The sequence below is a fragment of the Sus scrofa genome, chromosome 12 (assembly GCF_054392235.1).
Source record: "Sus scrofa isolate SSC_HxYL_T2T_F1_AM1 chromosome 12, Sscrofa_HxYL_maternal_Yorkshire_Landrace_v2.0, whole genome shotgun sequence".
NCBI classification, from domain to species: domain Eukaryota; kingdom Metazoa; phylum Chordata; class Mammalia; order Artiodactyla; family Suidae; genus Sus; species Sus scrofa.
This window is the reverse complement of record NC_139394.1, coordinates 28,200,777-28,225,355: the sequence shown is the minus strand read 5'-3', so window position 1 is coordinate 28,225,355 and position 24,579 is coordinate 28,200,777. Positions and strand designations below refer to the sequence as shown.

The 24,579-nt window shown below is 42.7% G+C and overlaps 1 protein-coding gene across 3 annotated transcripts in view; it reads left to right on the top strand.

Annotated features, from left to right (window-relative positions):
- Positions 1 to 24,101, top strand: part of CA10 (carbonic anhydrase 10) — a 640,214-nt gene extending 616,113 nt beyond the window's left edge. For all 3 annotated transcript variants that reach the window (XM_021067239.2, XM_084984889.1, XM_084984890.1), the window contains 4 exons: positions 3,918 to 3,990; positions 18,448 to 18,602; positions 20,908 to 21,082; positions 22,799 to 24,101. In XM_021067239.2, coding sequence (XP_020922898.1) covers positions 3,918 to 3,990; positions 18,448 to 18,602; positions 20,908 to 21,082; positions 22,799 to 22,821 — 426 coding nt within the window. In that variant the 3' untranslated portion in view covers positions 22,822 to 24,101. The remainder of the gene's footprint in view (positions 1 to 3,917; positions 3,991 to 18,447; positions 18,603 to 20,907; positions 21,083 to 22,798) is intronic.
- Positions 24,102 to 24,579: the final 478 nt, after the last annotated feature.

Below are 24,579 nucleotides of genomic sequence, written 5' to 3'. Positions count from 1 at the left end.
TTTGTGTATGGAAGTTCCAAAAGTTGTCAGTCACTGTTCAAGCCCCTTGGGAAGTTTTAGCCAGTCCACTAGAGGAGGCGCTCCAATCAGATCTTGGAATCCAGTGAGGATCAACAGAAATTCAGCATTTGACACTAGGGAGTTTTAACAGAGCTTCCATGATGGCATCATCCTCACACAGACGAATGGGCGCAGGGACAACTCCAGGCACTGCTTCCCTCTCCCTTTTAAAAGCATCACCCTCTGCAGCAGTCACTTAGCCCTGCCTGGTCACGCTGCCTCCTGACCTTCTCTCTCTTGCTGGGTCAGGTTCGTCCTTTTTGCGGTCCCAGCAGAGCTGGATGTCAGACATGGGAATTAGTGACATATTAGTCATCAACCACCAACCCCACCTCCTCTAGCTTGTCCTTGGCAAGCATAGGGAGGGGCTTTTGATGGGGGAAGCATATTTTTAGGCTATCATGCCTTTTTTGTTTTTTTATCTGGGTTTTTTGGTTTTTGGTTTTTGGTTTTTGGTTTTCTAGGGCCACCCTTGTGGCATGTGGAAGTTCCCTGGCTAGGGGTCGAATAGGAGCTGTAGCTGCCAGCCACAGCCACAGCAATGCGCAATTTGAGTCACACCTGCGATCTACACCACAGCTCACAGCAACACTGGGTCCATAACCCACTGAGTGAGGCCAGGGCTTGGACCCGCATCCTCATGGATACTAGTTGGGCTCATTACTGCTGAACCACAATAGGAACTTCCTCCCATGCCTTCTTAAAACCTGATATGACTTCCCAAAGAAAATTGGTCCAGTTGGAGTCAGATCTTGCCAGTCCCTCTCTACATCTCTTGGCATCATCACAGACCCTGTTATAATAAACAGTAGATCCTGAATGCCAGGCACTGAGATATGTACTTTACATACATTTCACACAATATAGTTTATATGTAACCCTAATAATAAACAATAATATAATAAAATAAATAGGGACTCTGATGGGGTAGGCATTGGTGTCCCTATCTTGCAGATGAGAAAAATGGTTCCGAGAATCTCTGACATTCCATCCAGGTTCATGGTGTTCATAAGAGCCCATCCAGAAAAGGAACCCAGGTCTTGCTTGACTTTAATACTAATGACATTTTTCGCACAGAGCTGGAAGGAAGAAGAGAGAAAACAACATTGAAAGACTTTTCTTCCACATCCCTGTGCGGCCCACAAATATGGAGCAAAAATCTATATCCCTCAACCAGCCTCAGTCATAAGATGGGTAACCAACTGAGCATTCAACCTGGACCACACACATTAATGTGAAGGCTGCAGAAATTTGACAGTGTTGTGCCGTGTGTGTCCAGGGGCTCACACCCTCTACGGCTTTCCTGATTCCAGGCCCTCTGTGAATACCTCTGACGACCTGTGAGGGCTGCCCAACAGTTCAGCCACTGACTTTGCCTCACTTTACTCCAAGCTCCTAATTCTGTGAATGTCATCATGCCACATTACAGCTGACAGGGTGACTGATTCACTAGGAAGTCAGACTCCTCAACTGCAAGCTCCTACAGAAACCCTCACTCCATCAAGATTACCGACACAGGTCCTGGCTTCTTCCCTGTGGATTGTCTAGAGGAACTTATGTCCCAGACCCTGAGGCCAGGGAAATGGTGACTAGCTCCTGCATTTTCTCACACCAGTTAGGCCCCTAGGGATGCTTCTGTCCTTTCCCTGAACAAACTGAAGCTTTCTGGCTAGATCTTGAAATGAGCCACAGTGTTTCTATCTTTGTCCGAAATAATCAACTCCCAGATGCTCCACAGTGAGTTATCCAAGCTGTGACTTGTCATTCACTCATCCCAAAACACCGACTGAGCATGAGACACAGGCAAGTGTTGTGCTGGTACTGGTGCCAGAAATGACGTGAACAAAGCCCTTGGTCTCTAAGGCACACAGCCTCTGGTATTCCTCCCTCCTTCTCATCTTTCTGCCTCCCCTCCCCCGATCCCTTCAGGGTAGATATCCCCATATCTAGGTCAGCTGAGCCTGAAAGCTGTCAACCTGCCCAAAGGCTGAGCTGTAAAAGGGCTGGAGTTATTTGTTAAAATATGAGCTTTGTTTATCTGTGGGTTTTACTTATCTCTGTCCCCTCCTAATCCCCCACCCTTCCTATGACCACAGGGAACTGAGATTTGGCTGTAATTGCTGCTCAATCACACACCATTAACTTCCTACTTAAGCTCACTTATACCAAGTACATATTTTATCCTCTCACCCACGCAGCCAACACGCTAGAGCCCACAAATCATCTGTGTGCACTTTGGAAATTTTTTTCAATTATTTTTAATCAGCATAAAAGGGTCCAGTCCCAATGTTAGCTCTGCCCAGAATCACCAGGTACCAGGAACTCAAGGAACCAGATTAAGAGACATGGCAAATTCCTTAGCTGATGTGACAATGTATTTTTGTCTCTCTTTTCAGGAGGGGGGCATCAGCACAAACAGGCAGCTTCAGGCTGTCTTCTAAATAGCTGAAGAGGATGACAAAGTAGTAATCGGATTTGACACCAAAGCTTCCAGGGAGCAGCAGAGTTTGATTTGAAACTTTTCTCCATTTTGGGGGTGGGATTTCACCTCCATTGAGCATTGTCACTCGCCAAGCTCCCCTTGGTGTGTGTCTCACCACAACAACACACCCAGGAAACTGTGTGGGAAAGGAAAGACAGATGGAGGGAAAATAAACAGTCTGTGCTCTCTCCAAACTAAAAATTACCTGTTGCTTATCTAATAATAATAATCATCTGCTGCAATTTTTCCAGCTCTCAGAATAAATCAGATTTAAAATGTTGATGTGTCACAACATCCGATTAGCAGCTGAGGTGTAAATTACAGAGCAGAGCTGAGCGAGGTAGGAGAAAAACAACTAGAATGAACAATAGTACCTTGGAAAAGACTGGGTAAAAAGGAGGTTGTTAGAAAACAGTATACATAGTTATACGGGGGCACATCAGAGTCTCCAAATGGTGGTTCCCTGGCTTAAGTCCCTTGAAGCTTGGCTCATTCTCCCAAAGATGGAATTTGGCCACCTAAAGGCATGGAAGCGATTCCTGAACATCTAGTAAAATGTGTCACCGATAATAGGCGCTCAGTAAATATTTATTGGATGGATGGATGGGCAGATGATTGATTGACTGAATGACATGACATGATATAATTGATCCGTGTAATAATCAGCAATGATATAAGATTCCATATTATTTTTTAGAGATCTTTTTTAACTCCTGATACCACTGTTCTGGGTACTCGTTTTCTTTCATACTCTACTGAGACAATTATCCCCTTCCTAATATGCCATCGCCTGCTCGCTGCTGAAAACCTTCTGTTGGTTCCCCATTCCTACAGAATAAAGTACACATGCCCTACATGACATTCAAAGCCTGACATGACCTAATTCCTGCCTATCTCTTCCCCCATGCTCTCACCTTCGCCTACTCTGAAATACTTCCCTGAGCATGACTCGTTCTCCCATGCCCCTATATGCACAATTCTCAGTATGTCACGTTTTTCCTCACCTGTCCTCCTTTTCCACACTCTATCATCAAAGCACTTTGTTAACTTCCACTCATCCTTCAAGACTCAGCTCAGGCCTTAGTGCCTCAGATTCCCCAAGTGGGTGGTCTTCCTCTAATACCATCTCATCTATAACTCTATCATAGCACTCATCACACTAAATTATAACCATTTGTTTACTTATCTGTCTTCTTTCTCTCAACCGGCATTTCTGGAAAGTAGATTCTAGATATTTGATCTCTGAATTTCCAGCCATCGTAATGTTTGGAGCATGGTAGTCACTCAGTAAATATGAATGAGTAAGTAAATGCATGGGGGTGATGTTTATCCTGGGATAGTACTGCCCCGTTATTAATATTTTTTTCTCCCCTAGGTTTCTGACTCATCCAACCCATTTCTTAATCGAATGCTGAACAGAGATACTATCACAAGAATAACATATAAAAGTAAGTTTCATTCAATTTCCTAAACAGCAACTACTCTATAAAGATTAGTCCTGTCTGAAGGCAGAAAGCCAGAACTGACGATCTCTGAGGGCCCCTTTCAGCTTCATGATCCTTTAATTCTATAGAACGTCACTCTGGAGAGTCAGGATTGGCTAAGACGCAGCTCATTTCAAGCAGAAGTCCCCAGAGTGCCTTTTTCATCCACGCATGTCCGAAGCAATAATGGTTATTATTATGATGGTCATCATTAACCCGTGGATTGGTAATGAGCTGGGGGACTCTACTAGCTGACAAATGCTGCCATGTCAGCTGGGCACATTTAGGGCTTTGTCAATTATATGATTGCAAAAGCATTCCAGGTGGTTTGGATCCAACTTCAACACACCCAGAGGCCCTCAGCTGGACCACATCTACCTCTCTGTGCTGCTAGGACTCCCTTCCAAGAGAGGCAGGGTGGCATTTTTCTTCATTTCCACGTGTGATCCACTGACCTAGAGAACTCTGTCCAGTTTCCTTGAGTTTCGAGAGTGTTTTATCCCCAGAAACCTTAAGCAGAAGAGAGCTAACAGGAAAAAGTTGAAGGGAGAAGACGGGAAAGGGTGCTACAGTCTTCTACAGCTATCCCAGAGGCTGCAGAATTTGGGGAAAGTTATGGGCAATAGCACACACCAAAGGATGAAATAAAACAGTGCAGAAAAAAAAATTAACTAATTAGGAGTGAATAGGAATGTGGAATTCAAGTCCTGATTTTATCCTTAATCAAGTTTCCACACTTTGTTTCCTTATTTGTAAAGCAAAGAAGTTGAACTTTGACTGAGGTACTAAGTCTAGGATTCTGAATCTGATTTTCACAAAGGTAAAAAGTGACATACAAACATTCCAACAGCCCACATCCCCAAATGGGGTGGAGGACACTGCTGCTTCTGCCTCCACTGGTGATGTGGAAAGACAATGTGAATGCCTACAGATCTCACCTCAAACGACTAGAGAGACAATATGGAGACCCCTTCCCTCAGTCATTTATTCATTCATTTAGCAAACATTTCCTGCACACCTGCCTCATGGCAGATACCAAGTGAGGCGCCTAGAATATACAAACGGGCCAGTCACCAGCCCTCCCCACACAGTGTGCCCATATGAAGCCACTCCCCTATGAAGAGGTTGGGGTGGGAGTACTGGAGGTGATGGATGGGCCTAAAGAATCACCTAGAAGAATTAAGTTACCTTCAAAACCACTCCACCTTCCTTATCAATACCCCTGCGGAGTCCTAAGTTCAAACTTAGATTGCTCAGCAAAGAGCATTTCTGTCTTGTGTGCAAATATTTTTCATAGCTGCCCATAAAAGATGATTAGTCTTTTAACTTTTTTGATTAAAAGAGCATAAAATTAAATAAAATGTTTTCAAATAATCTTGAATTTGCCACTTAGAGACCATGAAAAGCCATGAAATCACACATTAAGCCCCAGCACGCAGTCTAACAGATTGCAAGCTGCAGAGTCAGTCATTAGTGGGACTTTCCTCCCCACCGCACCCCAGATCTGGTCTGATTAATACTAAGGGATGTGACTGCTGCCAAAGCTGAAAGCATCCATGTGGGTTTGTGCTATGGGAAGGTGGCATTTCTTAGGAGGAGGTATCAATTCTAGTGCAAATAGGGACTGGAGAACCTTGTTGGGACCAATGAAGAATAACAGTTTGTGGCTAAAAGGAGCTTCATCTACTTCGATGAGGTGTCCCTGTTGATTCACCCCCATCATGTCCATGGGATCCGAGGACAGACTTTGGCCGTAGCTGAAATGGACAGCAATGTTAAAACCAAAGACTCTTATTCATTTGTTCACTCACTCACACTGCACATATTTACTGAGCAGCTCCTGCATGTCAGAGAATAGATCAATAGAACATGTTTCCCCTCCATGAGGCCCTCACTCTAGGTGGGGAGACAGACATACAAAAGTGTATCATAAAGATCTGTGTTAATTTTTAACAATGTATTAAAAATATGAACATATGGAGTTCCCGTCGTGGCGCAGTGGTTAACGAATCCGACTAGGAACCATGAGGTTGCGGGTTTGGTCCCTGCCCTTGCTCAGTGGGTTAACGATCCGGCGTTGCCGTGAGCTGTGGTGTAGGTTGCAGACGCGGCTCGGATCCCGAGTTGCTGTGGCTCTGGCGTAGGCTGGTGGCTACAGCTCCGACTCGACCCCTAGCCTGGGAACCTCCATATGCCACAGAAGCGGCCCAAAGAAATAGCAAAAAAGACAAAAAAAAAATATGAACATAATTGTTAGGGAGCAGAGAAAATCTTAAAATCATGACAAGATTGTACATATCAATTGCCATTCAAATAAGCACTGAATAGATGAATAAACATTTGGTGAGGAAAGGAAGGGAAGAAGGGAGGGGAAGGAGGAGGGGAAAGAAGGAAGGAAGGAAGTCAGGCAGGCAGGCAGGCAAAAAGAGGGAGCAGGGAGGGAGGGAGAGAGAGAGGACATCCCAGGTACAGAAGCAGTGCATACAAAAGCAAGGAGAGCATTAATAGGACTATGAAGAGTTCAAAGGCAAGAACTTGGCTTTCATCATCTCTTCATCTCCATGCCCCCCAGCATACCCAATAAACACTGGTGATGGCCTGACTTAATGGAGGAATGAATGGTCCCCTGTGGTAGCCATGAGAGGGGCAGAAGGAGTGGTAGGGAAGAAGGTTTGGAGTCAGATCTTAAAGGGTCTTGAAAACAGGGTGAGGAGTTTAGGCAGAAGACCTGTTAAAAGAAATGCCTTCGGGCCTCTAGAGATACTCCCAGAAGCAGGAACAGGAGAGAACAGGGGCACCCACTTCCCCTGTCCCCTCATCTATCTGTCAGGGCCAAGGGGATCTAAAGCAAGATAAAGGGACCCCTCATGAGGACAGGTAACTGCTTGAGGCCCCTAATCATAGGCATTTTGTGCTCTCACACTGTTGTGGAATACAGAAGGAATTCCCAGGAGCACCTCTATCACACACCTGAAGGAAGTAACACTGCAGGGATAATGATTGGCCCCTACACATGGGAATGACCTAGACATGCGATGGCTGGGACACTGTGGCTGAAAGGGATTGATTTTCTCAGCAGGAAAGTGCCAGCACTCTTCCCTCCAGCCAAACTCCCTTAGGCAGCCAGCCTGTGAAAGGTTGGCCAGGGGGAAAGCTGGGGAGTTTCTGAAAAGGGAGACACTCAGGAAGACACAGCCAGTGGGTGTGAAACATGAACCTGGAAATCTCTCCAGAGGCTCTGCAGGAGGTAACAGGTTATGCTGGCATTGGCCCATGAATTCTGATGGAGACAGAGAAAAAAATCACCTGCTCAGGGGTACCTATTGTTGTACCCTGCTCTCTAACCTCTAAGAGGGAAAGAAAGAAATGGATTCCCCTCAACTGCTACCCAGCCACACTGCCCAGGGACACCTGACCTCCACCCCACCTTCTCTCCCAACCAGCCCATTCTTGTGCTGCTGCCCAGAGCTACACCCCAGCAGAGCTTCAGTTTGCCACACTTACTCAGATGTGGTACCCACTCTGCAGGGTGATCAGCATCAGGAATATAGAAGTTATATGAACCAAGCACTTTCCACTCCAACTTTATGCTACCTGGTGCTCACAAAGTCTCCGTCCTCAAGATAGGTACAAGTGTTATCCCAGGATACAGATAAAGAAACCAAGGTCCTAAGAAGTGAAGCCATTTTTCAAGAACATACATCTGGTAAGGGGCTACATTTGTCAACAACTTGTACATAATAAAGACACATAATCAATGATAGGCATTGATTTCTCACTATTTCACATATGGGTTGGTTGGAGTGGCCTGTAGGTCTTCAGGTCAGTTTGACTCCATATGGCTCTCATTTTTCTGGGATCAGACACTTTTCATGGCAGTGGCAGAGATGTGTGATGTTGCTTAAGTTCTAGGCTTGTAACAAACTGTCACTTCTATCCACTTTCCACTGACCAAAGAAAGTCACATGGCCATACTCAATATCAAAATCTTCCCATGGAGTTGGGGCTGGGAGGAAGTGAACATTTCCTGAATAGTAATTTATTCATCCACAATGGAAGAGCAAGGATTCCAATATAGGTCCTCCCAGAGAACGTTTTATGCTCTTACTTTCCTATTCTTTCCTAAGGAGCAAGGAAAGCTGAGCTCTGAGGTCTTAAAACTAGTTGTACTGTTAATACTTTCACATTACATGAAACTCGTCAGCATATTTTTCTCTTAACTTTAGTTCAGTTTGAAGACCCATCTCTTTGCTTTTTGCATTTTTTCCACTTTGGACATAACTAACCACAAAACTAGTGCCCACTATGAAAGTTCAAGTTTATACAATCCTAAGCCCCTTGCAACTCCTGTCTGTCCTTTGGCCTGGATCTACCAGTGGAAATCAGTGTCATTCAAAGGGACACAACGGCACTGATGTTCTTGGGCACACATAGGAGCCAGAGAATGCATAGAGACCGGTTCTAGATGGGGTCAATTTTTTTTTATTTTTTTTTATTTTTTTACTTTTTTTTTTTTTTGCTTTTTTAGGGCTGCACCCATGGCATATGAAGGTTTCCAGGCTAGGGTCTAATCAGAGCTGCAGCCACTGGCCTACACCACAGCCACAGCAACACCAGATCTGAGCCATGTCTGTGACCTATACCACAATTTGCAGCAATGTCAGATCCTTAACCCACAATTTGCAGCAATGTCAGATCCTTAACCCCCTGAGCAAGGCCAGGGATCAAATCTGTGTCCTCATGGATCCTAGTCAGATTCATTTCCACTGAGCCACTAGGGGAACTCCTAGATGGGGTCAATTTTCCCATCAGTTTTTCCCTTGGGGGCCACTGTAATGAGAAGTCAATCTAAGACTCTGAGCAGAAAAATACATGATCTCCTAACAAAAGAATCACTGTTTGCTTGGACGAGCTATAGAGTGGCATGGATAAAGCTGGGAGATGACTGCAGCAATCCAAATGATGAAGCAATGTTGATCATGACCAGGCCAATGTGTAGGAAGTGATGAGAAATGAGTGGATATATTTTGAAGGAAGAGCCAAGAGCTTTCTTGATAGATCAGGTGTGTGATATGAGAAAGAGGAATGAAGGGTAACTGTAAGGCTTTTAGCCTGAGCAACTGGAAGGAATATTTTTCCATCAACAGATGGGGAAGATTATGGATGAAGCATATTCATGAGTGGGAAGGGAATCAGAAGTTTCAAATATGCTAAGCTTGAGATGGGCATCAAAGAAGAGGTGTGGAGTAGGCAGTTGGATATATGAGTCTGATTTCAGGAGAGAGAACTACAGTTATAAATGTGGAAGTCATTGGGATCCAGATGGCATTTAAACCAGGGTGAAATCATGGGACTGAGAATAAATAGAGAAGAGAGGCGGACATAATCTCACTTTCGAAAGAGCAGCTCAGATCCCCATGACTTAGGGTTGTAAATTATTTCTAAAGATATTTTTAAATCGTATCCTAGAAGAGTCTCTTCTGTGTCTGTCTCATCAACCAGCTGAGGAGGTGCAAGGAGGCAGGAGTAAGCATGGAAGCACAGGGTGAAATCACCACAAAATGGCAGCCAGTGGGCATGCAATCCATTTGCTTGATTTGAACGTACATTAGATGACTAGGGAGAATAAAAGGAATGATGCAAATTCATTATAGTGAGCCAGTTGAGAAAAATCAATGCCAGGGAATCCATAAAAGTAGGAAAGAGGACGAATCTTGCCAAAAGGACTGAAAATTTTGGAAGCCAGCATACTGGTAAAAGCCACTATACTTATGGGACGCAATGTATTCTAGTGAAAAGAGATAAAACTAAAGCCTGGACTTCTGCCACTTCTTTCCTGTGTGACTTCAAGCAAGTTTCTTAACCTCTCTGAGGTAATTTCCTCATCAATAAAATGAAGATATTTAATACTTATATTGAGAGGATTGGGAAGAGGATTAAACAAGGCAATCAGTCACTTGCATGGACAATGACTGGCATAAACTAAGGATGTAATAAATATGTGCTCCTAAACTATCCTAAGGTGTGTGGGTAAAGGCAGGTCACTATAATAACTAAATAAACGTTATCTTCGAGGTGAACACAGTACAACACAGGATACAAAAGAAACAGAGCTTGTTTATGCTAATGGAGCACAGCTCCTCTGTGTGAACCCAGGAAGTGGGTAGTAATAGCCTAGTGAGGTTCTACTTTCCTTGAAAGCTTGGATTTCATATGACTGGGAAAATCTTATAAAACACTCTCACTAACCCAGACCAACAATGAAAAAGACTAGCCTGAATTAATTGCAGGCTGAATTTAGAAAGTTTTCTAGAGAAAATCCATTTTATTAAAGTTAAATTTCCCTTCAACAGATTAAGGGTCAAGACTGAAATCGTGACATTGAAAAATGGATTTTCTGAATGGGTTTTCTTGAGGAGATACTGGTAATTTACTTGAAGTATTTTAATTTTTTAATGTAGTGTGTTGGAACAATGCCAATATCCTTCCATTTTGCTTGTGTTACTTAATAAGCAGACACAGAGCCCCAGTTATATAAAAGGTAACTTTCTTATCATTTGTATATTCACCTGATTTCATGGAGATGGCATTATTTTTTCAAAGAGATTTTAAGATATTTTCAAGTGGTGAAACCAGTGACTAACAGAAAGCAAAGAGCCTTCTTAGATGGGTAAGAGCGACATGACATGTTAAGTAAACACCTTCTTCCAGAGTCCTGGGACAGTGGAGTATTTTAGCAGCTTCATTCTTTTTCGATTTCAAATTTTGTTCATTACATTAGATAGTAAATAAAATGGTGAGCTCAGTCCCATAAGAACCTGACGTATTATAAATTCCAAATTTAAAAGGGTCTGATTATTGTCTTAATATATTCTAGTAAGGAAATAAAGGTTTAGAGGAGAACTTTTAAACATGGTGTTTTATAACAGTGCGAACCCTTTAAAACATCTTTTTTCAGTCTTGCCTGTTTAAAACTTTGCTTAAACCCCCCAGTCCAACCCTGGCTAAAGAAGAATGTGTAGGCAAGGACAGCAACTTGTAACTGCCTTATATGTCTCAGTTCCTTGGGAAGTGTTCTGTGTGCCCGCTTCTCAGAGGAACACAGTGTTAAATGTGATGAAATATCACCAGGGAGTTTAAGCATATTGTTCTTGGTGCCTTTCTCTATGCTTAATTGAACTTGTACTTTCATTTCAAATGAATGGCTTTGGAAATGTTTTCACAGAGTGCCAAATGCAGCACACCACTTCCCATGTTGCAGTAGAAGGAGTAACAAGAGTGAGCAAGGAAAAGGAGCATCTTACCTCCATGAACCCGATTCTCAGAGGCCCTCTTTTTCATTTTTTGTTTGTGTAAAATGAAAAATCATATTACTTTATTCTTTAGTAATTGCCTTTTTCATTTCAGTTGAATTAGCCTCAGATTACAAGAGGAAATGTCATTCCATATAAGAAAATTGCCAAAGAGTTTCATATTGATCAGAAGCAAGTCCAGTATTGATCTCTGGAACTGCCGTGCCTTTTTCTCACTGGCATCATTCCCTTTGAATGGGAACTTCATAAGCAGGAACCCAGGCGGTGTTAAATCTCATCAGCATTATATAAGCAAACACAATGCATTTACCCGAGGATGCTACTGAAGCTCAGACTAAGAGAAAGATTCCCCCACTATGTGATCCTAGGCATTTCATCACAGTGTGTTTCTCTAAAAAAAAATTAAAATTAAAAAATTAAAAAAGAAGAAGGAAAGAAAGAAAAAGTCAGCTTGACAGTGTGTAACTAAGAACTCCATATAAGATAAATCATAGAGTCTGCAAGAGCATGTCATAAAATCATAAGCACAGCTATTAACTTCTCCAGTCATTTGGAAGAATAAGATGGGGCTATAAACTGTGTATAAATATTCTATACCTATTCATTATCAAAGGGGTCTTCCTGTAGTGTAAAGATATAGTCCACACCTAAAAAAATTACAACCCTGTCATGCCAAAAATTTGACCTACTAAAGATAAATTTGTCTATGTAAGCTGGTTTCTTCTGAAGGATATTTGAGGGTCTATAGATTATTTTTTTAATCTGAAGATGACTTTATCAATTATTCAGAATGTTCTGGTTCCACAAGTAAGACACTTATCTATGAAAAATTGTAAGTTACTAGCAAAGCCACAATTCAAATTTAGACTTAAATTAAGACTCCTGTGTGAAGTCCAGAGCTTTGACCTCTAAATGATGATGACAATAGATGATAGATAGATAAATAGATAGATAGCTGATAGCTGATAGATAGATAATCTCTCTATATAACTATCCATGAAAATTTATTTCATGCCATCACTTCTTTTCAATAAATATCATTAAAGCAAGTAGAGGCATCATGATCACCCCACTGGCCTCTAAGCTTCACCCCAAATTTTTATCTCTCTGTTTATAAACAACTGATCTCTAGAGCTCTGGCATCTTTACTAATGAAGAGAGACTTGAGAGTTTGGAGAGCAGAATCCACCCTCCAGAACATTAGTTCTTGGGCTCCTTTCTGTCTACAATGCCCAAAGGATAATGTTGAATTGCACAAACCATTGGTTTTCTGCTGGCTGCTACATGGACAAGACAGTCCGTGGGTAATAATTATATCCTGACATGGTCATCCATGGAAGATGCCCCAGTGTGTCTTGACACCAGGGCTGAAAACATTTTTTGGATTACACTGCCTCTTTCCTGCTAAATATACCAAGCAAGTCTCCATGGGGAGTAAAGAAGGTATAAAAAGGTTGCTTGTGGTTCTCAAATTTCAATCCTTCAAAAGATAGACCAGTGATATAATGGTGGCCTTTGAGGCAGAGTGGTGAGTCATGAGGACAAGTGTTACATGTTTTCAGCAATGTAAATATAAGGGTACAGGCATGTTTGGCATAGAAACAATTTGGAGATAGGCAACAGTCTCCGTCTCACCCTGAGATCTCTGGATATGACATATTGGGGGTAGTGGTGGGCAGCATGTATTTAAGAAAATGGTATGGAGTGGAGTCTCTGAGACGTTTCCTCATCACCTGACAGATGATGTTGCCTCCTCCTCCCTTATTTTCTTCCCTGAACCACCAGCAGATAAAGCTGTTGGGCAGAAAAACATGTCATTTACTCATGCAACCAATGTTTAATGAGCACCCACTATGTGGTGGACCACTTGCTGAGGCTTAGGAAATCAAAGATAAAAGATGGAAGTCCTTCTTCCAAAGGATCTCACAGTTTAGTGGGGCATTCAAATAGGTAAGTTATTACCAGCAAGCTAATTCAGTAAATTTAGTGTAAAAGGAAGACACCAACCCAACAGGGGAGAGCCAGGAGGCCTCCTTGTGGCCAAGCAGTGTTTATCCTGGGGAAGCTGACCAAGAACACCAGCATCAGTGAGTACTAACCACGGGCAAGGGCCTGTGCCAAGTACTTGAAAAGTATGATCTCATTTGTTCCTCAAACAACTCTGTGAGGCAAGTACTCTTAGTCAGTTTGGCCTGTTATAATAAAGAAGCATAGACTGGGTGGCTTATAAACAACAGAATTAACTTCTCATAGCTCTGGATGGATAAAACTCTGAGATCATGGTGACAGTATTGTTGGGTTCTAGTGAAAACCTTCTGGGTTGTAGAATTCAATAAGAATTCTCACATGGCAAAAAGAGGGTGAGAGGGCAAACTGGGATTTTTTTAAAAAGGCACTAATCCCACTCATGAGGGCTCCACCCCCATGACCTAATCACCTCCCAAAAGTCTCACCTCATAAAATACTCACATTGAGGAGGTTAGGATTTCAACATATGAATTTGGGGGAGATATAACCCTTCAGTCCATGCCTGCTCCAACCATCTGCATACTATAGATATAGACACTGAAGCTCAGATTGTTACTTGTTTATCATAGGTCACAGAGATGGTGAACAGCAAAACCAGCACTCAGACTCCTGTATGAGGTCAAAGTTCACTCTCTTCACACTGGGTCTTTCCAGGTTCTACAGTGCAAGGAAATAAAAAGGGCAAAGGTGAAGTATGCATATTAGCAGATTCATGGAAAGAACAAACTGGTGAAGGAGGACTGAGGGAAGGTAGAAGCTGCCATGTTCCCTAAGAACCACTGTACACCTCACAGGCAATACAGGTGAAGAGAAATCTCCTGGCAGGGCCACAGCAGTGGAGTCTGGAATATTAGCACAATGGTGTTTTGGAAGGACGTTGCTACCCTGCTATGTGGGTTAAACCATGAACATAACCTCTTGCTCCTGGCCTGTCTCCGCCCCCCCAACACACACACACACACACACACACACACACACACACACACACACACACTCTTTCTCTCTCTCTCTCTCTGTCTCTCCTCAAATGTGGATGCAATGCAGAGGCTGGTTATAGTTTCAGAAAAACATAATCGTTCTATTTCTTTACTCCAGTCATGCCTGGGATGTCCCTCATTCTACTTTTTCCCTCCTCCCCACCACCCCTAATAAAATAAAATACGATAATAGCAGCATGCTAGAGTACCCAATATGCTCCTAATGCAAGCTTGGTTAAACTAATCACATTGACCTTTAATAAAGATGTGCCAAATGCTTCCTCTTCTCATTCAATATGTTAATCTTCAGGCCAAGTCACCATCAGAGAAAGCATCATTAAGTGCAAATCTGATCATGCTACTCCTCCACTTAAAACCCTTCAGCAGTTCCTCATTGCCTACAGGATGAAGCCCTCTCACCAAACTGAGAGAAGAACCTTGTGGCCTGTCCTGATCCCCACTCCCACCCCCGCCACCTTATTTCTAACAACACCCCTCCCCCTGCATCTTGCTCACATCTTAGCCATCCCTAGTGTGCACTGCTCTCTGTGTCTTCAGCTTTCTCCAGCATGACTGTCTACAGTGCCCTTGACAGCCACCCCCTACGAGCCACACACTGATTACCTCCTGTCATTCAAGATGCAGTTCAGGTCAGCTCCTACATTAATCCTCTGCAGTCCCACCCCCAGGCAGAACTGACAACCTCTCAGTATACCCAGTGCAGATATATATCACTGTCTCTGTGGCTTCTTACTGTATTCACTTAATTACGTGCTGCTCACCTGTACCCTAGCTGAGTGTGTGACACATACTAGGGGTTTAAGAAATGGTTAGAGCCAAATGACGAACATAAGCTTCCTGTGTTGGCACCTGATCTAATTCCTGAGAACCATCACACCAGTGTGTACTCTGGGCACCACAGCTTTGTCCTAGAGACATCCAACTGCATAAGGCAGAATACAGACCCAGCCCAGCCATATTCCAATCACTATGTCTCTCTTGAGCTTCTCCTGATTCCCTGGTGTTTTGATAGAAAGGTAGAAACATTTGAATGGAAAGAGGAAGAAAGAACTTTCTCTTAAGGTTGGTCTCCAAATCCAGCTTGACTAGCCTCTCTTGTGGGCAGAGCCCTGGAGATGAGTAAGCAGAGGCCAGGAGAGGATATGGCAGGCAAATAGTGGTCTTATTTACATCATTTCAACCAGTTGACTTATTCTTAATTCTGTACAAGCAATGGAGCACTGAAATTTATTTATTTATTTATTTATTTATTTATTTATTTATTTATTTATTGTCTTTTTGCCTTTTCTAGAGCCGTTCTCGCGGCATATGGAGATTCCCCGGCTAGGGGTCTAATCAGAGCTGTAGCTGCTGGCCTACGCCAGAGCCACAGCAATGTGGGATCTGAGCCATGTCTGCAACCTACACCACAGCTCAAGGCAAGGCCGGATCCTTAACCCACTGAGCAAGGCCAGGGATTGAACCCGCAACCTCATGGTTCCTAGTCAGATTCGTTAACCCCTGCACCACGACGGGAATTTTCCTGGCAAAGATGGTTCTTTCTTAGCAGAGAAACTTGCGTTAACAATTTCTGGAGGACAAGATGGGGGTGGTAAAGGGCCTCTGCCCGGGAAAATGGATTAGCAATGCTCAGCATCAGTAGGTAGGCATGGGCTGGGGCCAGGGGGCACTTATTACCACCTGCTATTAGGGTCTGCACATATTAATTTTGCCATTTGTTGTCTGTCTCTTCAACTAGAATGAAGGCAGGCATCTATTCTTGTTCACTGGTCCACGCTCAGAGCCTAACACTGAGCTCAGTGCAGAAAGAAGCTTAGTGGATATTTGTTGAATGAATGACTCTGACATGGAAATCAGGAGAGATGGGTTCCAGCTCCCACTCTGTAGTTACCATCTAGCACTATGATCTTGGGCATGTTACTCAGCCTCTCTGATCTGCAGTTTCTTGTCAATGAAGACATTATTATATGCCTGGCCAATCTCATTAGGATGCTGTGAAGTTCCAGCTGTACATGAAACTCCTTTTTTAACCATTATACGTGCACAATACTGAATTTGAGAGACTATATCAACCATCAAAGAGTCAGTCCTTTCCCACTGGCAGTTGAACACATGGATGAGACTACATATGTGAACCTAGGGAGACTGAAGGAGCTGGTCTCATTCCCCTTGCCAGCCAGACTTTGGGTCCCTGTCATTTGTTGCCCAGGCTCCCTGGGTCAGCCACAGTGGTGGACACTCATGGCAAGCTGGCAGGTGCAAGACCCCCAAAGACACAAATCAGGGATCACTGGGGTACAAGAGGGCAATAGAAGCCACAAATGTAGGTGATTTATTATGAGAGTATATAGCCTGAGGGGGGAAAAGGAGCCTTGGGATGATACTCAGGAAATGTCAACACTGAGAAAATCAGGTAGAAAATTGGGATCCAGCAACAGAAGGAATGGCCAGAAAAATAGAAATTCTGACTAAGGTGATTTAGAAGCCAGGAGAGGAGTTCTAGTCATGGCTCAGTGGTTAACAAACCTGGCTAGTATCCATGAGGACGTGAGTTTGATCCCTGGCCTTGCTCAGTGGGTTAACGATCTGGCATTGCCCTGAGCTGTGGTGTAGGTACAAGACATGGATCGGATCTTGCATTGCTGTGGCTGTGGCTGTGGCTGTGGCTGTGGCGTGGCCAGCAGCTACAACTCTGATTCTACCCCTAGCCTGGGAACATCCATATGCCATGGGTGAGGCCCTAAAAAGACAAAGGACAAAAAAAAAAAGTAGAATCCAGGAAAAGAAAGTAAGAGTGTGCAGAAAGAAGTGGGGTGGGTCATGAGGAGAGGAGGAGAGATGTTCATTGAAACTTATTGATATATGAATTCTCAAGTACTCCTTAAATTTATAAAAATAGCACCAATGCATTGAATTTAAAAATCAGCATGAAATATACCACAATGTTAATGAAAATTGTTTTACGTGATCAGAGTTATTATTCTTCTTTTCTGTCATTTTTCCATATAGTCTGATATGTACTTAAGTCACTTTCATAATTGAAAAAGTATATTTAATAATAAAAGATACATGAGCATGAATACCTCAAATGGGTGTAAGACAAAAGGCTATCTGCATGGGCCTGACAGAGAGGGGATCCACAAAAATGAAGTCAGTTGTTGACCTTAATTGTTGAATCTCATGTAGGATTTGGCCTGACTTACTTTTCTGTCTAAAAGTATTTTTTTCATTGTTCTTTTAATTATGCAGTGTTAATAAATAATAACAGTGACCAGGCAATATTTTAACAGGTCCTAGAGTTTTATTTTTTTATTTTATAATGATTTTTATTTTTTCCATTATAGCTGGTTTATAGTGTTCTGTCAATTTTCTATTGTATAGCAAGTGACACGTGCATGTATACATTCTTTTTTCTCACCTTATCATGCTCCTTCATAAGTGACTAGATATAGCTCCCAGTGCTATACAGCAGGATCTCATTGCTTATCCATTCCAAAGGTAATAAATAAAGCCTTTAATGGTGCATTTCATTATAACTGTAAGGCTATGGGTCCCGTTCTCAGGGACCATAACCAAAGAGTTGGGTCTCCCTGGTGTCTTTGTGGTGGGGCCCATTTCTGTTCATCCATATTCACTACTCCATCCTATGGGAGGAATGTGCTTCCTTGAATCTCTAATGTCATCCTTGGCCATGTGACTTCTTTGGCCCACAAAATGTAAGCAGAAGTGACACATGCCACTTCTGGGATGGGAGCTTCAAAAGCCAAAATATGTTCCACCACTCTTGCTTTTCCTCCTGTCACTGTGACTCACCAGAGTCTAGACAGCAGCCACCCTCAGAGCCTGGGTCCCAGAAAATGTACAACGACATGGAGAAAGCTCTCAGCTGACCTAGGTTGCACATGTATATGAGCAAGAAATAAACATTTTTGTTTAAAGTGTTTGATATTTGGGGGCTGTTTGTTACTGCATCCCATCCTGATAGTTAGTCTTCTAGAATCTGAAAAGGAAAAAATTATCCACAACACCAGCATTTCCTCAGAATCCTAATTCTTAAGTCTTTCTTATTTTTTTTTCTCTAGATGACGCATATTTACTACAGGGACTTAATATAGAGGAACTATATCCAGAGACCTCTAGTTTCATTACTTATGATGGGTCTATGACTATCCCACCCTGCTATGAGACAGCAAGCTGGATAATAATGAACAAACCTGTCTATATAACCAGGATGCAGGTAAGCTTCTCTGTGGTCTTTCAGCTATTGGGCAAGATGAGGTGAAGACTGCCTGGTTTTGTGGATTGCCTGTTGTATTAGCTTGGGTGGTTTAAACAACAAAAACATATTGTCTCACAGTTCTGGAGTTTCAAGTCAAAGATCAAGGTGTCTGCAGGGTTAGTTGCTTTGAAGGAGTGAAGAAGAATCTGTTCTGTGCCTCTCCCCAGTTTCTGGCAGTTTTCTGGCTATCTTTGGTGTTCGTGACTTGTAGAAGCATCACCTCACTCTACCTTCATTGTTACATGGCATTCTCCCAATGTCTCTGTCTCTTTGTCCAAGTCTCCCTTTTAATAAGGACACCAGTAATATGGGATTAGGGCCTACCCCAATCAGTCATATTAGATTAGGGCCCACCCCAATAACCACATCTTAGCTAATTATATCAGTAATGACCCTATTTCCAAATAAGGTCACATTCTTAGGTACTAGGTACTTTAACTTTTGAATTTGAGAGGTATGCAATTCAGCTCATCACACCTATGTTTAAAGGATGAGTATCTAGAAACACTGAACTAATTATAGATGCATCCTGAGAAAGGAAAGTTATTTCCCAAAGTGTGCTCTACAACTCTAGTGTTCAAAAAGCAAATGAGGAGTTCCCATTGTGCCTCAGAGGGTTAAGAACACAACATGGTGTATGTGAGGATGTGGGTTTGATCTCTAGCTTCACTCAGTGGGTTAAGGATCTGATGTTGTCATGAGCTGCCCGGATGTGTCTCTCCTTCAACCCCTAGCCTAGGAACTTCCATATCCCACAGGTGTGGCCATAAAAAGAAAAAAAAAAAAAAAAAAGGCAAATGAGCAAAATGGATGGTATGGTCAATATGTTTGGAGAAGCTGTATTTAAAAAGAGTTAAGTATGGAATTCCCGTTGTGGTGCAATGGAAATGAATCCAAGGTTTGATCCCTGGCCTCGCTCAGGTGGGTTAAGAATCCAGCATTGCTGTGAGTTGTAGTGTGGATCCTGTGTTGCTATGGCTGTGATGTAGGCCAGCAGCTGTAGCTCTTATTTGACCCCTAGCCTTAGAACCTCCATATGCCATGGGCACGGCCCTAAAAAAGGCAAAAAAAAAAAAAAAAAAAAAAAATTAAATTTAAAAATAAAGAGTTAAGTACATTTCATTTCTGGGAGAATCCTCAGGACTTTAGAATTATAATATATATGTCAGTCTCCAAGAAGAGGCAATATGATATGTAGCATTTCACAAACATTTGAATGTGGGATTTTTTAGAGTATCTGACAGTATTCCTTGGTGGGCTGGCTAGTATTCTCGTATTCTCAGAGGAACCAGGAGATCTGGCCTCTGAGGCCAGCTTTGCTAATGGATCATTATGTGCTCCTAGGCCTGTCACCCCACTTCTGTGAAGTGAATTCTCCTCTATATAATGAGGGAGCTAAATTACCTGAGTCTGTTCTAACTCTGTCATTGTATTGTTGTGAGGGTCTATAAAAACTCAGAGGAAAGATAAGCAAAGGAAGCAAATCCAATCTCTTTTACTGGATATGTACTTACCACCCGACAACAATTTGAACAATTTGAAGTGCCTGATTCTATCTGTATTGATTGGGGCTCTTTTCGTGACAAGCAACCTCCTCCAGATAACTTAAACTTAGAGAAAGGATTTATTCAAGAGATACCAAGCATCTTATAGAATTTAAGATCAGAACATGATGTCAAGCATTCACTGAAATCAGATCCCCAGAAGCCCTTTCTTTCTGCTCTCTCCTGCTCCCTCCTGCACACAGGCTTCGTTTTCCTATCCTACTAGAAAGCCCTCCTTAGCTTTAAAGTCTTGGGGGGAACGGGGCTGCAAATATTTTAGTCCAGCTCTTAGTCCATATTGGCGGAAAAGGAACCGAATTAATCCTACTTAGTTTATCTCTGAACCCTGGGCCAATCACTATAGTTTGGGTAATACCCATGTGGGGGAATAATCCCCTGAATTATTGAACTGAGGGTGTAAGAGATAGAAGAGAGAACACCTTCCACAGACAGAGAGGACATCTTCAATAGACAGCATGCGTGAGGACAGAGAGAATCACTGATTTGTCCAGCAGTGCACAGGAGCCGGTGAGTTAGAACCAAGGGTCCCCCCATGTCTGTGGGTACAAGTGAACCCATGGATCAAGTCTTTGAAGGGCTCAGGGCCCTTCCCTACACAGCTGGCATTGCCTGGGTTGGCCATGGTCTGCATGCTCTTACCTTTTCCCTAGAACGTTTAAGAGGACAGGTGGATCTCACATCTGTTTCTCTCTCCTCAGATGCATTCCTTACGCCTGCTCAGCCAGAATCAACCATCTCAGATCTTTCTGAGCATGAGTGACAACTTCAGGCCCGTCCAGCCTCTCAACAACCGCTGCATCCGCACCAACATCAACTTCAGTTTACAAGGGAAGGACTGTCCAAATAACCGGGCCCAGAAGCTTCAGTATAGAGGTGGGTTCAGTGGCTCTGAGGACAGTGGACACAGGCCAGAATCCAGTTCTTCCTGCTTATACCTGCTCGAAAAGGCCTAGCATTAACACCCATTATAGGAATTATGATTATAAGTGACAGTAAAACTACCATCTTCCATTTGCATGGTGCTTTTCTATTGAAAAAGCCTGTATTTCACAGACAGAGATAGAGATTGAATCTTTAAATCTCTTCTGGTTCAGGCAAGACAGGCTTTTTATTGCCATTTTACAGAGGAGCCCAGAGAGGTTGATCTTCCCAAGGTTATGTGTTAATTCAGGACAGCTAGAAGCGTTAGACCTTTTAGTTATATATACAATAGCTCACCCTAAAGGTGAGCAAATATCTCTGGATTCCAGGGCATCGGGACCCAATGATGTCTGTGCATGAATGCATCTTTTTTCCAGTGCTACTTCCCTAGAAGTGACTATAATTCCTACTAAAGGGGAACTCAAGATGCCTCCCACCTCCCATAACCCTTTGGTTCATGCCCATCCCTCTCTCTTTCCTCCTACATGCTAAGTGTCTGTTGATTGTTGTAGTAAACCCTCAACACGGAAAGGAAGGTGGAGGCAGGATAGTGTTGTGGGGATGCCCCCCGCCAGGAGTCGGGACACCCAGGTTCCAAGCCTGGTTCTGACATTAACAAGCCATGCAAACCCAGCCAAATCATTCACCTTTCTGGACCTGGCTGCTTTCATGATAGTCCCTATATTGTCTACTTCATGACTTGTTGTGAGAAGCAAATGAGAGCCTGGATGGGGAAGCCCTTTGTAGCAATAATGTGCTGCCTAAATGTGGGGACTATGGATGTTACCAGGCAGCTGCCACCACTACCCCCCTCTTTATCTCTCCTACTTCCACCACATTATTTTTCTCTCTCAAACACACCCAGAGTGCCAAAACTATAATTTTCTGTTCCCTTCCAGCCGGAACTACCAGACAAATAAATATTCAGCTCATTTATTCATTGAGACTTCTCTTTATCCAACATCTCTGTATTGTTCACCTACTATGTGCTGGCCACTTAGCTAGATGATAGGGATACTGTGGTGATAAAGACAGATATGACCCTGTCCAGGCAGAATTTGCAGCCAAAGAATAGGGTCAGCAAACTTTTTCTGCAAAGGGCCAGATGGTTTATATTTTAGACTTTGTGAGCCATGCAGTCTCTGCCACACTCTGCTGTTGTAGTGTGAAAGCAGCCAGAGGCAATATGTGAATAAATGGGTGTGGCGGTGTTCCAAAAAAACTCCATTTGCAAGAGCAGATCACAGCTAGATTTGGCCTGCAGGCTGTCAATTGCCCACCCCTGGTCTAAAGCAATGCCATCCGTGACAACTTTCTGAGATGATGGGAATGTTCTATATCTGCATTGCCCAATATGTGGCTTATTGAACATCTGAAGTGTGGCAAGTATGACGATGCCACTAACTTTTTTATTTTATTTAGTTTTACTTGATTGAGACTTATAGCAGCCATCTGTAGCTAGTTACAGCCATACTGGATAGCTCAGGCCTAGAGGTTCATAAGAAAGTGGAGGGACTAGTTGGGATACGTGGAAGTAAGCATGTACTTTCAAAACTGTTCCTTCCCCTTTGGCGTAAGCCCCCCAAATTGTGTGTGAATTAATCCAGTTTTGCTTTGTTCTTTGTTGTTTGTGTGTTTTGTTTTGTTTTTTCTTCTCTCTCTTTCCAGTAAATGAATGGCTCCTCAAGTAGGGAACTAAGCCAAGAAGAATCCCACCTCAGTGAAATGCTACAACTGTGAATTGACGTAACCTAAACTGTCCCCCTTCTTTCTTCTCTCTCCTTCCCTCCCTCAAGCCTCATTCACTCTTTGGATTGGCCCTTTCTTCATGAAAAATGTCTGAAAAACCTTGGCAGAGGAACACATCTCTTACACACACTCACAAACACACACACAAGCACTCACACATACATACACACACATGCCAACATGTCTACACTCACGCAGCCTTCAAGATGGGAAATCAAGTTTCAGAAACAAAAGGCTCATTCATAAGAAGTCTTAAAAGACAATAACCAGTTAGCCTGATTACAATTTTGATACTCTCTTCCTGAACAAATAAATCCACCCAATGAGACTGTTCAGCCTTTGTACATACAAAATTCTTCCAAAAGAGAGAGAGGTGAAAACACAGTTCTGACAGCACCAAGAGGACTCTGTTCTTTGCATCAAGTAATCTCGGATAGTGTCCTAAGATCCTTTGAGGGTGCTGGTGACGAGTGAAGCAGAACAAAGTTGGACAAGGACACTAATTTCTAGATCATGATTCTTCTGTTTACTCAACAATTTAAAAAGAAAACAAGGACAGACATCAAAGAGATACACATTGTATATATATCACCACAGACTATTAAAAAAAGGAATCATTGCCCTTCTTCGTCACATATCTGTAGTAGGATTTGCCAAGATCAGATTGATCCATTTGCTGTTTCTTGTTTTCCAAAGGTCATACATTGTGTTTGATTATTGTTAACAGCTCAATAAATGTGTTTAACGAGTTAATTTCATTTTTCTGGCTTTGGTCTGTTCTCCTTCCTTATAGGCTAAGCCCTGGCTCCATGCAACTACATTCTTTGCTTTCACTTGTTCCTTGATCTACATGTTTTGTTCATTTGCAGCCAGTTTTTACTGAGTTTGTGGCAATCAGGAATGCATTTGCTAAGCAAGCTTAATTTTAATTCCACTCCATGGCTTGATCATTCATACAAGGTGAGCTTCAGCCTGAGATAGCAGGCAACAGATTTCTTGCGTTTCAAAACTGCCACTACCCACGCCACCCCTGCCCCCACCATGATGTTCCCTTGAAGGAATGCACTTTGCCTTGTAAATTCCTGGGAAAGGGGTGTCTTTTCTCTCCAGGTGCAGCTGGATCTCACAAAGTATAAATGAATGCCTTTCTTTTCTTGTTTATAATGGTCACTCACTGTGTTTGGTTACTGTCAAGAAATCAATAAATGTGTTTAACAAGTTACCCAGTACCCTTGTCTGAGTTTATTGAAGAGGAGGATGCTCCCCTGCTGAGGCCTCTGAGTCCTGCTGTGTCCACAAGCAATTGCATTACGGCCAACAGGGCAGCCAGAGCCGCCAGAACAGCCTGTCTGGTCATTCCCAGAGTCAGGTAATTAATACCCTGTTGAGAAAACATATAGGCTTAGCTGCTGGAAGGGAGGACTTGGATGTTCATTCAGTGGCCAAATTAAAAATAACTTTCATCTCTCCTTTCTGTCACAGCCTCCAGAAAGCGGGAAAGTACAGGCATTCAGGGTCTGTGCAAATGGAAACATTCACAAGTATGCCGAAAACTTCAGCCAAGTGGCTAGGTATATTGATGATGAAAAAAAATCAAAGAGCCAGATATTTCATATTTAAAATAATACACTTAATTGGATTTTTTTTTCACTTTTTGCACCAATGTTAGTTAGATGATGGTCTTAGCCATGATGACATAT